We start from the raw sequence: 16,900 nt of genomic DNA, 5'->3' as shown, positions 1-16,900 counted from the left end.
ATTGATGGCTTGGTTTTACTTGCTTTCCAGGGAATTTCTGACACATTTGCCAACAATCCATTATAATATCAGCACTTGTACTTCTAGATTTTTGGATTGCTATGGTCCCATATTTCTAGGTATAGCTGAATTGGCTGACCTGAGCATGAACCACTGTTTCTGTGTTGTACAGCCCAATTCAGCTCCTACTCACACAAGTCCTCCTGGTGATGGTCTGAGTATTACTTGCTCCATCAAGGATTACTCACACAAGTAAGGCTTGCCAGGCTTAGCCCTTAACTAGTAAAACAACAGTAATAAAGAAAATGGGGTTATGCTTTAATAGATGATGTTTATTTTTTTTTAAATCTAGAAGTTTTTTAAAATCTGTAAGTTCAGGCACAAGACCTTTAATGAAACTGAGAACCAATGAGACTAACAAGGCCATGTACTTAGCCATGAATTATCCATTTCATTTCTAATGCTTGCACCAGCACTTGTTGAAAACAGCACCAAGATCTATACATCCAGTTGAACTGGAATACAAATACCAGTCAGTTTTCATTACTGGGTGTACTTTCAAAGGTATTAACCTTCTTTTCAGCTATGCTGGCAATACATAGAATCAGCTTAGCAGGCAACTCGCTCTCTAATGAATTGTCATTTGGGACTGAACCTTCCCCTCTGCAGGACATGTGTTAATGTCATGTTCCTGTGCAGGACTTGGGATAACTTCTGCACAATGTAGTAAAAGGTGTCTTATGGCAAGAAGGAAAGAGCCCATCAATTATGAAAAAGTTTGCAGCAGAAGAATGCTTTTTTTTTTCTTTTCTGACCCCTTTCAGACATCCCTGCCACTGCAGATCTCTGCCTTTGTTACAGCAAATATTGCTTGCAACACTGAAATGTTCTCTTGCACATTATGTACCAGCAGGGAATCTGTCATGACAGTTTAAATCAGCACTGCTTATTTACTGCAAACAATCATAAATTGTTTCCATTTTTCATTTGAATTTTCATTAATTTATAAGAAACTTCTCAATTTGGCCTTAAGCTGAATTTGAAAAAGTGGATCTATTGTCCTCTCTAACCATTTTCTGTAGCCCCAAGTGTTACTTTACTGTGGTTTCTGCATATGGGTCACTAATCTTCTTCCTGTTTGGGAACTGGTTACGAGGCACACTATAACAGACACAGGATACAGAGCTGATAACTTTCTTTAGGGAGTATTAATAACTTACAATTACAGTTCTAAGCATAGTAAAAGTTAATAACATTCCCCAACAAAAACAGTTGTATAGATGAACTGACATTCAATCTAAGCACAACAATCATTGCAAGAAGTGTAAATTAGGATTTGGAGGAAACACTTCGATGCTAAATACTCCAAAATCAGACAAGCAACAAGAAAACCAACAATAAAATGCAACTCAAGTTATCACAATTTGTTAAAACAAATTTGAAAAACAAAGCTGTCATAGCAGCCTGCTGGGTTTACAGAGTAACAGTGGCACTCCATGGTGAAAATGTAGAACACAGTATAACTGAAGTGAAAGTGAAACAACTGAATTACTGCAAACACCTTTTTCTTTCCTAAAGTCCTGCTCTTGGTTACAATCAGCTAAGCCAGACTCTGTTTCCACCTTCCCCCTTACTCATTTTAGATTGTAGCCCAATTCTCCAAAGTAGCATTTCTACTTAGTTACTTATCAAAGGTAATGGGAACTGGCCTAAGTCTAAGCAGTTTAAGAGACCGCAGAGTCCAAATCACAGTCACAGTTAGGCCTTTTCCATTTTCACTACTGAAAAAGTATTTATGTCTGGTACTGTCACATTACCAATAGAATGGCACTGTATATTCTTTTTACCTTTTCTTTTATTCTTATATTCTTACCTTTTCTACCTTGGGATCCAGGTAACCCTTGCAATCCTGGAGGTCCCAAAATTCCAGGTTTCCCTTTTTCTCCAGGTTCTCCTGGCAATCCTTGAGGACCTGTAGCTCCTGAGAGTGAAAGAAACCCCTGTGAATATGTAATCCTATTAAACTGTTGATTTTTCCCCCATGCTTTGCAGCACACAGCTGTGTTAACAGCAGTACCTGCACGTGTCTGGGGATGCAGGATGAATTGAAGGGTCTTGCTGTCTGAGAGTGAGCAGACAATTGCTGCTATAGGTACAGAAATAATTTTCAGTGCCCCCTTTTGTATGAGCTCTGATTTCTCCAGCCTCCTCACAGAGATGCCTCAATGCCTTCTTCTGTTCCATATATCTTTTGAGCTATTCCATGGCACTATTTTTTGGACTTTGGCATTACCTGGTAATCCAGGTGGCCCTGGATATCCTGGGTCACCCTTAGATCCTGGTCTTCCAGGCTGCCCTTGGATACCCGGTAAACCCTTTTCCCCTGGAAATCCACGAAGTCCTTAAAGGAAAAAAAAAAAGGCAATTGCTACAGAATGGCTCAAAATGCACAGGGAGCAGAGCTCCCTCTAACACAACTTAGAGAAAATTAATTTTTAAGTCCAATTTTGTCTTCCATCAAACAGAGGTACCTGGCAATCCTGGATCTCCCACAGGCCCTTTCTGACCGTGTGTACCAAGCAGAGGAGTTGGGTCACCTCTCTTGCCTGTTGAGGTACAATGAATTCCATTTTATACAAGCATACTTTCCATCCACAAAACCAAAGCTGGACACTTTTGTAAGATCAGGAAAGTCATTAATAGGTATAAACAGCTACAGAAGGGGCTGAGAGAACACAAAATAAGAATTGCTCTGTCACATGCAAATTATGACAGTTCACTTTGTTTGCATTTTCTCTTATTTGATTTGACAAATTTTCCATATCTGTACGAATGGATTTGTACATGGTTTTGATGGAATTTTAAAGTTCTATGAAATTTGACAGGAATTTATCTTCTAAATTATCAATACCTATTTTAAAGGAACAAGCTGTTGAAGAATATACTGAAATAAACTTTTGCCTTCAGGCAAGTAAGACTTGTTTTTAATTACATCCATATTTTATGGGAAAACAAGACAGAAGTGAAAATAATTTTCTAGTGGGTCTTCCCCATCTATTCCACATATATCCTAACAATATTGCTCCATTCACAGCATGTCTATATAAACTCATTACCTTTACATCCTTTGGAGCCAGTCAGTCCTGGATATCCAGGGTTTCCTGGTAAGCCAACATCACCCTAATTTTTTTTTAAAAACAAAATAAAAATGTTTGACATAGGATATGTGTAGCAGGAATGATCTGCAGGAGCATTTGGTTCTCTTAACAAAACTATATCTTAAGCTCACAAAAAAAAAAATCTCGTCTTTGTTATTTGTCTAACATTGGCCAACAGCAAGGAACTGTAGGTTAGACTTGCTAATAATTTTGAATTTATGCTTTTATAGCTTATTCTCATTCTTGGCTCAAACAGCCTAATTTCCCCACAGATGGCTTGAATAATTTGATTTAAAAGGTACCATAAAATATATATCCAATATTGTTGTATGTTACCCAACATTTACTATAAACATTAACCAGAAATATTGTGATGTCACAATAAAAATGTAAATTTCCCTATTTTTCTTTTTGAATAATGAACTTTATTCAGCAAAGAAATTTAATTAAACAAGCTAAGCAAAAGTATATCTCTTTACCAAGAAAATAACTGTGCCTTTTCCTTTATGTAATTTCACTGTCTACCTACCCAGCATACAAGAAGTGAAGAATTATACCTTCCATGAAATGTTTGTGTGGTTTTGTGTATTTGTTTTTGAGCAACACTGCTTGCCTGGGCTCTGCCTGGGGCAAAGATGACTTGCTTTGTCTTGTCTGTTGCCTTGGTTGCTTCACACAGCAGGATATGAAGAAGCAGCTAGATATTAACTGCATAATGGTGCTGCTGCTATGTTATGATCTCTGTGGTAAGTGGTTTGTCAATCTGTTCTTAAGAATAATGTTAAAAACTTGATTGTGCATCTGTTTTTTGCCCCCCTATTTAGTGTAGTAGAGCCTGGACTTCAACCATGTAGCAAAGCACTACATCAGCCAGGAGAGGTCCTTTCCTAACTCCCACCACAGTTCCTGCTAAAATGTAACCAAAGCACAGAGGTGTTTCATTAGGAATTTACAGCTCCTACTACTCTGGCTGTCTCTTTTCAGAGGAAACATCTAATGGGTGAGTACAGTACAAGCACCCTTCATCATATTTCTTAGAGGCAGGAGATAACTGCAAAGTCCAGGACACTTCACTACCACTCTGTTTACCTGGTCACCTGGTTCTCCTTGAAAACCTGTCATTCCTCGAAGGCCCTTTGGTCCAGGCAAACCCTGTGATCCTGGAAACCCCATCACTCCAGTGTCACCTTGGTCACCTGGTAGTCCTGGAACACCATTCTTTCCTGGAAATCCTCGTGTGCCTCTGAAACCAGTATCGCCTTTTTCACCTGAAGTTGATTGCAGAAAAAGATAATGACCAATCAAGTCAAGCCAGTGTTTGATATTGGTTTTCAATATGGCAATGCTTTCGCTCATGGTGTATTGCCTTAGTGACAACACAAAGAAACTAAACATCCAGTTTAGGAACCTGCAAACATGGCTGGCTGTTACTGCAGCCCTGAGCCCACACTGTGAAAAGCACCAGTGGTTTATGTCAGAGGAATGTGTGTGTATGCAGGGCTTTCATGAACTCACCTGTGTCACCTCTCAGTCCGTGCTCCCCAGGAAACCCTGGGTCCCCCCTCTGGCCCTTCTCCAGGCGGAGGTTAACGCAGCCGCTGTCTCCTGGAGGCCCCCTCTCACCTTGGAAGTAACATTTGCAATGTAAATACATCCCCACAAGTGACATGTCCTGAAAATCACCACCACTGAGTGGTGACTTTCCTAATAGAGAAAGCCTTCAAATACTAATATGGTTCTCGGTTTTCTCAGCAGGCTCACTGCTGACAGAATTTGCAATCCTTCCCTTGATTTTTTGTTTATTCACTCATAACCCAGGTGATATTAAATCAGAAGAATATGGAAAGATTGTGAAATTATGAAAGACAGCAATTTTGAGCTGCCTGTGATTGCATCTTGCAGATGGTTACTCTCTTTCCTATAAAAAATTAAACAGATTTTTAACACAGTAGTAACAAAACTAAACATAGCGACAATATAACTACAGAGTAAAGTGGATTTTTACAAACCTTTCATTCCCATATCTCCACATTCTCCACTAGGCCCAGGTAGACCCATTTTTCCTTCTTCACCTTTTACACCAAAGATTCCCATTGGGCCTTGTATTCCTGGGAGTCCTGGGAATCCCTGGGGTCCTTGAATGCCTTTGCTTCCTGGAAATATGAAATGCTTTATTTACATGTCAAGTCTGCTTATATTGCTACTGTCATATTCTGAGGAATAGTATAAAGCAAAACCAGGATGTTTAGAAGGACTTCTTAGGAAATCAGCAGAACTAGAGAACCATTAGTTGGACCATGTCTTCATGCCAAGGTCAAACTTCTCTTGAAACTCTGATTCTACTGAGGCAAATTGCCTCCTCCTACCTGCAGTCAGCCCCTGAAGATTTAGGCTGACCTTACTCCTAAAGCAGTTATCCCCAACACACCACCAGATCTTGCATGTGGCTGCTGGATTATGGGGGGCTTTGTTCTGCTCCCTGTGGCTGCCCTCCAGTTCTGGAGGCTGGCACCCAGAGAACAGTTGGGCTTGCCATTAAGGACTGAGGCAAAAAAGGCATTAAGTACCTCAGCCTTCTCCTCATCCTTTGTCACTGTTTTGCCCCTCCCATCCATCCAATAAAGGATGGAGATTCTCCTTATTCCTCCTTTTGCTGCTGATGTATTTATAGAAATATTTTTATTGTCTTTTACAGCAATAGCCAGATTGAGTTGTGGTTGCACTTTGGGCCTCTTGATTTTCTCCCCCCATAACCCTGCTACACCCTTATCCTCCTGAGTTGCCTGTCCATTCTTCCAAACTTCAAACATTCTCTTTTTTTCTGAGTTCAGCTAAAGCCTGTTCAGCCCAGCTGCTCATCTTCCTCACTGTCTTGTCTTTCAGCACATGGGATGGCCTGTTCCCATGCCTTAAAAATTTCCTTCTTGAAGAATGTTCAAGCTTCCTGGGCTCATTTGTCCCTCAGGACTGCCACCCAAGGGATTCTGTTAACCCTAAACATATTCCTCTTACTATTGCATATTACAACCTATTACAAATAGTCAGGAAATAATATATAGAAATATGTCAGTGTTGTAAAACAACTGAAGCACCAGGATGCACCAAGATGCATCAAACTATATTCATCCTTTGTTTTTATCATATGAGAAAGAACAAAGGACGTTTCTATGGTTATTGACTCTACCCTGCTGCAGTCTTATCCTTGAAGTTGGAAAGGGAGGTGGGTGCAAAGAACTTGCTAACCTTAACATCATTAAAAAGGGCTCCCTCTACAAGAGAACTTATAGGAGAGGTGGTCTGCAGGATATGTAACATACCTGTTTCTCCTGGGAAGCCAACAGGCCCTCTATTTCCTGGAAGTCCTGGGGTACCTCGTGAGCCAGGAGGACCTGGGAGACCTTGTGAGCCCAGAGAGCCTTTGAGGCCTTTGATTCCATGGGGCCCAGCCAGGCCCCTGTCTCCCCTCTGACCTTTAAAGCCTGGTAAGCCTGAGAAAGAGAACTTTAATCCATGTATGTAAAGGCAGGCAAAAGTTACACAGTTGCATATAAAAAGTAGAAAGTGATAGATTTGGTATAAATTTGAAAATCATCAAACATGGCAAAATAAGTTGAAACCTTTTTTTTACTATGTTGGAGTTCTTGCCCTGCTTATATTTTTCAATTGGAATGTTTGTTTTCTTGTATTTCTTTAGTGACAGTCAATAGAAGAGCACTGTGAAAAATCTCTACTAATATGTAAATACTTTTGATAGATGTCTCTCCTAGCTCTTCATAAATAACACTTCTATTGAAGAATTATGAAGATAAAAGCATCACAGCAGTGACAGGAGCTGAGTTAAGTTACTCAGGACAACAGATATGAGACAACTCTTTGTTTATTACTAATAGTGAACTCGCTGTGATTTGGCCAGTTAAGGAACAGCATGGGAAGGGAAGCTGGGATACACCTGAGATGCACAGTCTACATTCCCTGAGTTTAAAGAGGTGTGCAAAACATAATGTACACCCCCAGTAATGAGCAGCTCCCATGGCAATATTTGTCATGGCAGCCACAAAAATCATGTGATGAAACCTAGCAGAAAATATGTGCAAAGTTTAGGGCTGTGAGGCAGCCTGCTGGCTGTTATGTACCTTGAGGTCCTGGCAGGCCCATGACACCTCTGAGTCCAGGTGGTCCTGGTAAGCCTGGGACACATGGTGAGCCAGGGAAGCCCGGGCAGCCTGGTGCTCCTACATCACCTTCTGGGCCTCTAAAGCCTTTGGCACCTGGAAATCCTGGGGTACCAGGTTGTCCTAGGAAAAAAAAAATTGTTAGTTCCATTACTCACTGTTCCTCAAAATTCCTAGTTTTAATTTTGAAATGTACATGTTAGGTTACTATAGTATCTTATTTATCCTCTAGTTTTTGCACAGTTTGTGAAAAGTGATGCTTTTCTGCAATTTAAAATTGGCTGTTGTGGAGAACTTCTTTCTTTAAGGAACAAATACAAATTCAACCCTCATCTATAGGTATAGAAGAGTGTTTCTGATGTATAGGAGCAGCTCACTGGCCTGCACCAGGCGCACAGCACTGGCTCAGTTCTGTAGGTGCTCCCTGCACTGAAGGATGGGTGTATCTGCTTAGGGCCAGGCAAAAGGAACATCTGTAAAAGGAAACAGCAATATCCTCTATGGGGTGGGAAGGATGTGGTGCTTTGGAGACATCACTGCAGCAAACAGCAAAATGTAAATGTAAAAACAGGGAGTACTGTTAACAGTCACCATTATGGATCTGAGTGAGAGGCAGTTTTCTCTGAACCAGGAGCACCTTTGCTCAGATTTTGTCCTTTGAACATGTAGAAGTGTTTCACAGAAGCTGGCTCATACCTTGAAGTCCAGGAATGCCTGGATTACCCCTTGCTCCCTGTGCACCAGGGTGTCCTGGCAGTCCCCTGGTGCCTGGGATTCCTGGAGGGCCATATGTGGTGTCACCTGGAAGACCTTTCTGACCATCTGGGCCAGGTGGACCTGGAAGGCCATTTCTGCCATCAATTGTAGATCCTCTTTCACCTTCATCACCAGGATCACCAGCTGTGCCTCGAAAGCCTGTCAATAAGATTTTTAAATTCAAATAGAGCTTATATCAAGAGTTGTTCAGGGTTTTTTGTTTTGGTTCCTCACCCCTCCCAAATGTGGAATGTTGTAGTCCAAATTTAGCCAAATTTAAATTGTCACCTTCCAAAGAAAAATAACATTATAAATTAAATTTCATGTTTCTTATTTATAGCTAATGATACACGAGGAATGAAGGAGGTAATTCCTGTGGGAAGTGACAGGGGTTTTCTTTGGGGCAGCATCTGTCTTGAGTACTGTCACTCTTGTGTGGTTCAGTGCTCTCTGGACACTGAACTATTCATTTCAGTTCAATCCTGCTTTACACTACTCTGTCTTTCCTTGCATTAGAACTTGCCCAGCAGCTTTCCCAAATTAGGGAAAGCACAATTCACCTTCTGGCCCAGGGATTCCTGCTCCTGGCCTTCCTCGATTGCCTTTTTGCCCATCAAAGCCATTTGGTCCAGGATGCCCAGGGAGTCCTTTTAAACCTTTTTGTCCTGAAAATCAAAATGAAATACATAAAAAGGCTGTCAGAGCACTAAAATGTGTGATCTAAGGATTTTATCTTTATTCCATGCAAATTCATGTACCTTGAAAACCAGCTGATTTCATCTGCTTCTGCTTCTTTGGACAAGAGCCACTGCCCAAGTCATAAACAAATGCATGGTTGCTGTTTTTCTAAATGAACACGTTCCCTATTCCATTAACAGCAGACTGCAAATCACTAGTGTTAATTAGGAAAAAAATATTTCCTACAAATTTTCATGTGGTCATGAAACAGTATTAACCTAGTGAATAACAGATGTCAGCTCAAGTTCTTCTACTCTTCTGTGCTATGTCCTGCTTCTGGAATGGTGCAGATGAGCTCAGTACACTCATGTCTGTATAAATTTTTGTTCCCACCCACAACACTGATGTCAGGGAGCTGTGTAACACCATATTACACAGCTTGAAAATCCACTCTCTCCATTTCTTCTAATTTGCTTGGATATTTCAAATGTCTCGGAGCCGATCACAAGCAACACCTTGCCAGTTCCTGGGTGAGTTCTTTGAATTTAAATTGAATAAGTTGAAGAAATTATGATAAGTATTGAGATTTTAGGGCTCAATTGCAAGTTGCCATGAGCATTTTTAGAAATTACAGACTTGCAGCATATCTTTGCCTTGCACATCTCTTTCTCCTGGTATGGAGACGTACATACTCTAGGCCTTACCCAACTCCAGCCATATTTTTCAGACTCTCTCATGCATTTTCATTGAGACAGGACAGAGTTTGAAGCTGCCTTGATTTAATTATTTCCATGGAGGCTGCCTGCACTCCTTCTGATGGTGCAAATGGCAGCTGTCTGGCCCTTGATTCTATTAGAGACTACATTCCTGTGTATTTGCAGTTTTACATTTTGAAACACGTATCTTGTTGAAAACCTAGAATAGTGTAGCTCTTTAATTAGCAACTTAAAATTCCATTTCAGTATAAATCAAAAATTATTCAATAAACATACCTTGAACACCTTTAAAACCTGGGGGACCTGGATTTCCAGGATATGGTGATGTAATGCAGACAGTTTCACCTAAAGCAAGAGGGAGAAGAAACTGGCCTATTTGATTTTAGATTAGTTGGAGTCTGAGCACTTACTGCAATATTTCTGGGGAACTACCCAACCACACGTGCAAACGTGCAGTGACTGTTTATGCACATTGTTATTTCCATATTACTGAAGCCTTGATGGGGAATCTTAAAATATATTTTTCTTGATACTTCCTATCAAACATTGGTGATGTTCCAAATTGCTGTAATACAGTTGTATTTTTTAAAGGCAAAGTTTTTTTACATTGTCATGGCAACTTGTTTTACAGTACTCTCTGTTGCAAGAAAGAAATAATATTTTCTTTTAAATTCTATCTACAGCTATCAGTGTAGATTTTTTTTGCTAGGCATTTTTATAACCAAGAAAACCAGGCCAAGATTTAAGTATAAATTGTGTTTTCCTAAACATTAATATTATTATAACATTAATATTATTTTCACTCTAAATTAACAGCACTGTAATATATAATACATATTAAACCATGATGGATGCCACCAAACATTCAAACGCATATTTTGCTATTTCATTCTTAACATAAACATTCAAAATTACCTTTCTGGCCTTTTGGACCAGGTGGCCCAACATTACCCATGTCACCAAAGTCTCCAGGGCTACCTCTGGCTCCTGGAGACCCAGGAAGCCCCAAGCCAGGCAATCCCATCTGGCCTTTTACCCCAGGAGGTCCTGGGAGCCCAGGGAATCCTTTATCACCCGGAATTGCTACTCCAGAATCGCCCTGAAATATAAATTCTCAGTAAGTAATGAGCTAATTTCTCTCCTCTCTTTGATTATGAAAAAGCAGGTTAGAGAATTATCTGCAGAAACACTTTCACAATGGTAAGACTACATGGATGGCATTAGTATTTTTAAATATTCAAAGGCAAAAGGAACAAAAGGGTTTGTGTATTTTTTATTTCCTGACCCTGTAATATTGGCACACAGTATACGCAGAGATTATCATCAGGAATACCAAAATAAACAGTAATACTTACAAGAAATGAATTTTTAAATGCATAAAAACTTTCATAATCTTTCATAAGATAATATGTTAATTGGAATGGAAAAAGTCTGGGGAAGTCAAACATACCTCAGCTCCTTTTTCCCCCGGCAATCCTAGTTCCCCATCTCTGCCATCAAGACCTCTTTGGCCTGGAAATCCTGGAAGCCCAGTAGGTCCTCTTTCACCCTTCAATCCTTAAAATATTTTTTGGGGAAAAAAATATTTGCAGTAATTTTAGGGGGAGGAGGTATTTCTCCTTAAAGAAATGCTTTGTAACTGTTGATCCTATCTCCATGATAATTCCCAGTCCTTGAATTCACATTCCTTAATGAGGCATTTTAGGCTCAGGAAGGCAGTTTGTAGTTGGATACCTGATGGAACAACTTGGTCTCTGTAAAAGAGATGTTCACAGGCACCACAGGAATGTGGCTTTTGTCTGTGCTATACATAGAGTTAAAATATTTCACTATTGAAACATGTCACAGATTTATTCTTGATTTCAGTGAAGTCAGGATATAGCTGTGCCATATGATACAGAATATTTACATCAATATTCCCCAAAGGTTTTTGGTTTTTCCCCCCATGGATTTTCTTGCACCAATACTTATGAGAAAGTAACTTTTGTATCAAGGACAGCAAAACTATTCTAACACAAAGATTCTTTCTGCTGTGTCAAGAAACCTTTAAAATAAAAAAAAAATAAATTTTATTTTGCAAATAAAAGCAAATGTTTTCCCCTATTCCAACATCTGTAAAAAAACCCACAGGCATCCAAAGCTAAGCTAACTTTTTATAAACATTAAAAAGGACAATCTTCTGTGAATAACTATTTTAGCCTTTCTAACTAGGATTTGCCATCAGATTGCCGCAGTTTATTGTTCTCTTTTTCTTTTGCCTTTACAAATCATAACCATAACTGTGGAGAGGTTTTGATCTATTTAATTACAAGAATTCCGGTTGTGCAACTGGTAGCATATTGTTTCTCTTCAATGCCTGGTCAAGAGTAATTTTTAGAAATAAGAGAGAAATCTGAATAGTCATTGAGCCTGAAGTTTTCCCAAGAAAGATGTTGGTGGCCTAATATGAGATAACAGCTATGATATTGGTATATGGCAGTTCAGTAGGTGGCTTCTGTTCAATAATATTTCTTCATTATTTCACAGTATTTGTATTCTGCTTAGTCTTTGCTGTACAGACTTCTGGAAGACCCCAATTATCAAATGAATGACACGAAAAGTCATTTGTTTGCATTCATAACATGCTGTTAAAACTGTTTAATGGCTCAACTATAGAGAAAAACATAAAACACTGTGTTGATCTTGTGTTTAGCAAGAAGAGATGGTACCAAGAGAGCAGTTTGGATATATATGCCCTCTAGGTTTCAGTGACTTACTGAGCTAATGGATTTAGTAAAGAGTAAATTAATGTTTTGCTTACACTATTGCCTAGATATTGTATAGGAAAACAAAAAGGTTAACAGTAAAATGTGTGTTTACCTTTTATTCTAACTCTTCCTGGATCACCCTTCTCTCCTTTTTCCCCAGGCTGTCCAGCAGAACCAGGAGTCCCCTTATTGACAAAGAAAAGAGCTGTCAGTTATCTCCAGCAAGGAATCAAAGTGGGAATTTAAGGGAAAATTAGGTATCTATCTCTTGCATTGTTTCACCAAAAAAGACCAATTAAAGAAACCAAAAGGTTGCACTGGTCTCTTTTGATGGTCAAAAAGAGGAGTGTGAATGGCACATGGTCTTTTCAGGCTGACTCTGCCATGTGCACAAATGCACAACTGTGCTGGTTTTGCATTAATTAATGTTTGGTGAGGAGGGAAGAAGCCACCAACAGAAATGATTTTCTGAGAGGAGCTGCTGAGAGCTTCCTCCATGCCTAATAACACCGATCACTAACTCATTTCGAATATTGACACTTTGCTAAACCACTAGAAAGTTAAACATGCCTCTGTGCACACACATGTTAAAAATGAACAAACCCTGGGAAATCTCAGATTGGCAAACCAAACCCACTACAACAACTGAAAGAAATTGTAATGCCAGAGCACTGGGCCCACAGCTGCACAGATGTGGGACTGCAAATGTAAGAATATCAAGAGACAAATGATTCATTAACTCTTCCCACTGCAGACTTCAACCCACTGAGGAAGGGAATCTCTGGAGGGTGGTGACTGCTGGATGAGGCTGTCCTCCCAGAAGTGAACACAGCAGGAAGTAAGTGATGCTTTTTTTTTGAATGAAAATCCACAAAGCCAACAATAAAAAATTTCATCTAGTTAGGTACATTATATTCTTAGATGAATATATGGCTTGAGAGGTTTAGAGGGCAAAAGAAATACTTTTCTATATTTTTATGCTGATTTTTGTTTTCAGCTGTCCAAGCAGGGTGCACTATTCTTATAATCTTTTTTCAAGGTTTGATCTTGCAACAGTATATGTAGATCAAGACAACCATGTGAAATTTACACAGAAGTAAAAGGCCACTAAGGTACAAAACCGGGGTATTATTTAGGTAGCTTCCTCTGTTACTCAAAATCTTTCCCTTAAAAATAGGTGGTACAAAACCAGTTTACAATGTGATCGACAATTTCAAGTCAGGCAGCAGACTTCTGAAAAATGTGAATCTGAAACTAGAAGTGACTATCTGTTACAATGTCTAGATCTTCAAGTAGGCAGTGATGAGTTATTAGTGTCTGAAAAGAAAAGGAAGGATTTGGGAAGAAAAGAGAGCAGAAAAATGGAGAAAAATGGTCTGTTAGACCAAAGCAGTTCTGTACTGAAGTGAGTTATTTCCTTCCAAAGTGATTACTTTGTCCTTGTTTCTCAATTAAGTAACCTAAGAACAGCAAAATTCAGGACAAGGCTTCAAGCCTTACTTCAGAGCCACAAGGGCTAAAACATACTCTCAAAAGTAACAAAAACAGCAGAATCTCACATATACCACCCAGGTAATAGGGTTTTAAGAAAATAAAGAGGGCAAATGTAAATCTTCTAATGAAATGATTGGAACTTGAATGAGAGCCCTTCCACATCCTTCTCTCACACTCACAGTGGATTTGTTTGCTTTTTTTTCTTTTGAAAGAACATGTTCTGGAAACTTTTAAGCAATTCCTTATGTGAGCAAACAGTTCTGCTATTAAAACAAACCCAAATCTCAAAAAAACAAAACAAAAACCAAGAACAAAAAAATAGGCACAAAACCCCCTCTAAACATGCCCCTCAAAACAGCCCAAAAACCTAACCATAATGGAATGGTTATAAAGCAGGGCATATCTACCTATATTTTCAAAGAAAAGCCTCTCACAAGAAAGTGTATTAAAAGAACCTTCTATTTGACATTATTTTGGCATGCAGCACCCTGGATGTACATTCCATATGTCAGACCAGAAGAAGTAGATCAAAATCCCAGCAAGACCAATAAATTCCCATATACCGTATTCCTAAAGCAGTTAGATTAAGTGGTGTTTTGAATTACTCTCACTCTGGGGACTAAGATAAACTATATGAAGCACATTAAAGAAAGTAAGTCTACTCCAAAATAAAAGCTTGTTTCACTAGACTGTATTAAGCTAAAGTAGATGAAAGTTCCAGGGCACTTCCTCCACCATTCTGCTTAAATGCCTGCTGAGTTGAGAGGTAGCTTGATGTTGTTTAGTGAAGCTCATGAGAAGCACTCACAGGGAGCCCTGGTGATCCCACTGCACCAGATAAGCCTGGGTCGCCCCTTTCTCCGTGTCTTCCAGGGGATCCCATTTGTCCTTTCCTTCCTGGAATACCTGCAGGTCCTTGCACACCACGGGCACCAGGAGGACCAGCACTACATGAGCAGAGGCCTTGACTTCCTGCATGAAAATGTCAAAATTACATTGAAACAGCCGAAAAATTATTACACAAAAAGTAATGCTGTCCTTTTTCTTTTCTGTGTGAGTAGTGCACCACATTTAGACCATTTTATCTCATGTTATCTCGCTAGGAGAGGATTATCAGTCTCCCTTTACAGTGCTGAGTAACTCTGCATTAACAGGACTCTGCTGACTCAGAAGCCCCAATGCCAACAGTAACTCTGTATTTTGATGGGCTAAATCTCCAAGTTACCATGGACTTCTTGCACATTTAGATTTGACACTCCTGGCAAAGGTTTCATGCTCAAATTGTTGTTATCCAGGCCAACTTACCCTTCTCTCCTTTTGCCCCTTTTCTTCCTGGAAGACCAATCTGACCTTTTGGTCCAGGTTCTCCAGGGATCCCTCTGTCAGTACAGATTACACCTTTGAAAAAACAAATTTTCCAGCCACTATAAGTCAGGTTTACTGTTCCTCCAGCTTAGGTTATGTGTCCTCCTCTCCCTTCTCTTGTTACTCTCACATAAAAAGTTAGTGATATTAATTAATGCTTTACAGGTTGTTACTTATAGATTATACTGCAACAGACTGTATGGCTAGAGTTAATGTTGACACATTGCTTCTCATTGGTGCTATTATTTTTTTTCTACTTAAAACTTTACTTTTTTCCAAAGGACACAGATTTGAGTTTCCTCCTCAGTATTAACTTGAACAGTTAAAAAATGGTCTATGAGACCAAAGCATTTTTAAAGTTTAATTTTAATATGTGTGTTACTTTTGTGGGTATAAATCACCCAGAAAACTATGAAAATCTTGAAAATTTCACTGATGAAAAGCTAATAGGAAAAATATGGTTTCAACATCCCATGAAAACTTTGAAATAGCTGTCAAAATGCACTTTTCAATTCTCTGTATTTGTAGCACCAACAAAAGCAGTGGCTATATTAATCTGCAGAATTGTGTTCTTGTTATATGAATTGCTATTGAACCTACTGGGTAGTCCAGGTAAGCCTTGTCTTCCTGGCTGCCCTGGTAGGCCTGGTGGTCCAGGAAATCCCGGTCTTCCTGGGATTAATTCACCTGTTCCAGGCAAACCAGGGTCCCCTTGAAAACCTTGAGGTCCTGGTGCCCCACTTACTCCTGGCAGGCCAGGAAGACCTGAAAAAAAATAAAGGTAAACAGCCCACACAGCATTAATGTGAGATATCAAGGAGGAAACTCCAGACCATTCAGGACTGCCCTGAAGAATAGCTTCTATATAACCAATGTTGAATCCAAATCCTTGGGTTTTTCAGGATCCACAAGAAAAGAGGTTCCTGCTATAGACCTTCAAATGCTTCTATTCCTCCTTCCCTCCATTATCTCTTTTGTAGACATCCCAGTTACTCCAGCTCCTCATACAGAGCAAAGCCATCCTCAGCACATCCCTTTTTATCTTTTTGGGATGGAGAGCAGACATTTTAAGTACAGCACTCCAGACACAGTAATACCATCGATTTACCATGGTAGTATTCTCCTTTGTCTTCTGTTCCTTTTCTAGTCATTCCTAATGTTCTACTTGGATAATTTTGTTTCTTTTTCTGGCTATTAAGTGCTGAGTTAATATTTTTAGTGAACAGTCTTTACAGTTGGTGACTTGCATCAAGCAAGACCAAAGAGCAGTTTTCTTTCAGCAGCTTTCTTTCCTTCTGGTGTTTAGTTCACATTTATCCTCTACTTCTCTTACTTGTTCCATCATATCCTGGTCTTCCTAGAAGGCCTGAAGGACCAATTGGTCCAACTGACCCCATTTCACCAACAGGACCTGGAAATCCAGGATCTCCTCGTGGACCTACAGAGAATTACAGAAACATGTGAGCTGAACACCTTATGGAATTGACAGCTTAAATCTAAATTAAGCTGCAACCAAAATTATAATTTGGAAACTACACAAGAGTAAAATTACTTATGAAACATTTTAAAATGTGTAACAATTTAATTTTAAGGTGGGAGGATTTGGTTACTTTTCTATGGATTCCATCCCATTTCACAAACACATTTTTAACCCTTCATTGCTTTGTAGAAGTATCTTTGTGCTATGTATTACAAAATGCTGAGGGAAATGTTTGGCTAAAATAAACATGTGTAGCATTTAAAATAAATATGGATTTCATGTTAAGTGCTTTGGCAGTACACACAGGGATGTAATTTCAGGATCACCTTAGCTG

At 39.4% G+C, this 16,900-nt stretch overlaps 1 protein-coding gene across 1 annotated transcript in view; it reads right to left on the bottom strand.

Moving 5' to 3' along the window:
* Positions 1-16,900, bottom strand: part of COL4A4 (collagen type IV alpha 4 chain) — a 66,748-nt gene that overhangs the window by 14,907 nt on the left and 34,941 nt on the right. Inside the window, exons 19-37 of the mRNA XM_059479652.1 lie at positions 16,420-16,524; positions 15,687-15,851; positions 15,027-15,119; positions 14,530-14,693; positions 12,340-12,412; positions 10,931-11,037; positions 10,396-10,579; positions 9,757-9,825; positions 8,647-8,751; positions 8,027-8,245; positions 7,292-7,453; positions 6,476-6,646; positions 5,168-5,311; positions 4,674-4,781; positions 4,248-4,426; positions 3,117-3,180; positions 2,532-2,606; positions 2,294-2,401; positions 1,874-1,981 (exon numbers count right to left, since the gene is read on the bottom strand). Coding sequence (XP_059335635.1) covers positions 1,874-1,981; positions 2,294-2,401; positions 2,532-2,606; positions 3,117-3,180; positions 4,248-4,426; positions 4,674-4,781; positions 5,168-5,311; positions 6,476-6,646; positions 7,292-7,453; positions 8,027-8,245; positions 8,647-8,751; positions 9,757-9,825; positions 10,396-10,579; positions 10,931-11,037; positions 12,340-12,412; positions 14,530-14,693; positions 15,027-15,119; positions 15,687-15,851; positions 16,420-16,524 — 2,403 coding nt within the window. The remainder of the gene's footprint in view (positions 1-1,873; positions 1,982-2,293; positions 2,402-2,531; positions 2,607-3,116; positions 3,181-4,247; positions 4,427-4,673; positions 4,782-5,167; positions 5,312-6,475; positions 6,647-7,291; positions 7,454-8,026; positions 8,246-8,646; positions 8,752-9,756; positions 9,826-10,395; positions 10,580-10,930; positions 11,038-12,339; positions 12,413-14,529; positions 14,694-15,026; positions 15,120-15,686; positions 15,852-16,419; positions 16,525-16,900) is intronic.

This window comes from Ammospiza nelsoni, chromosome 10, assembly GCF_027579445.1.
Source record: "Ammospiza nelsoni isolate bAmmNel1 chromosome 10, bAmmNel1.pri, whole genome shotgun sequence".
Taxonomy (NCBI): domain Eukaryota; kingdom Metazoa; phylum Chordata; class Aves; order Passeriformes; family Passerellidae; genus Ammospiza; species Ammospiza nelsoni.
The sequence above is the reverse complement of the archived record's forward strand: the minus strand, read 5'-3'. Positions and strand labels throughout refer to the sequence as shown.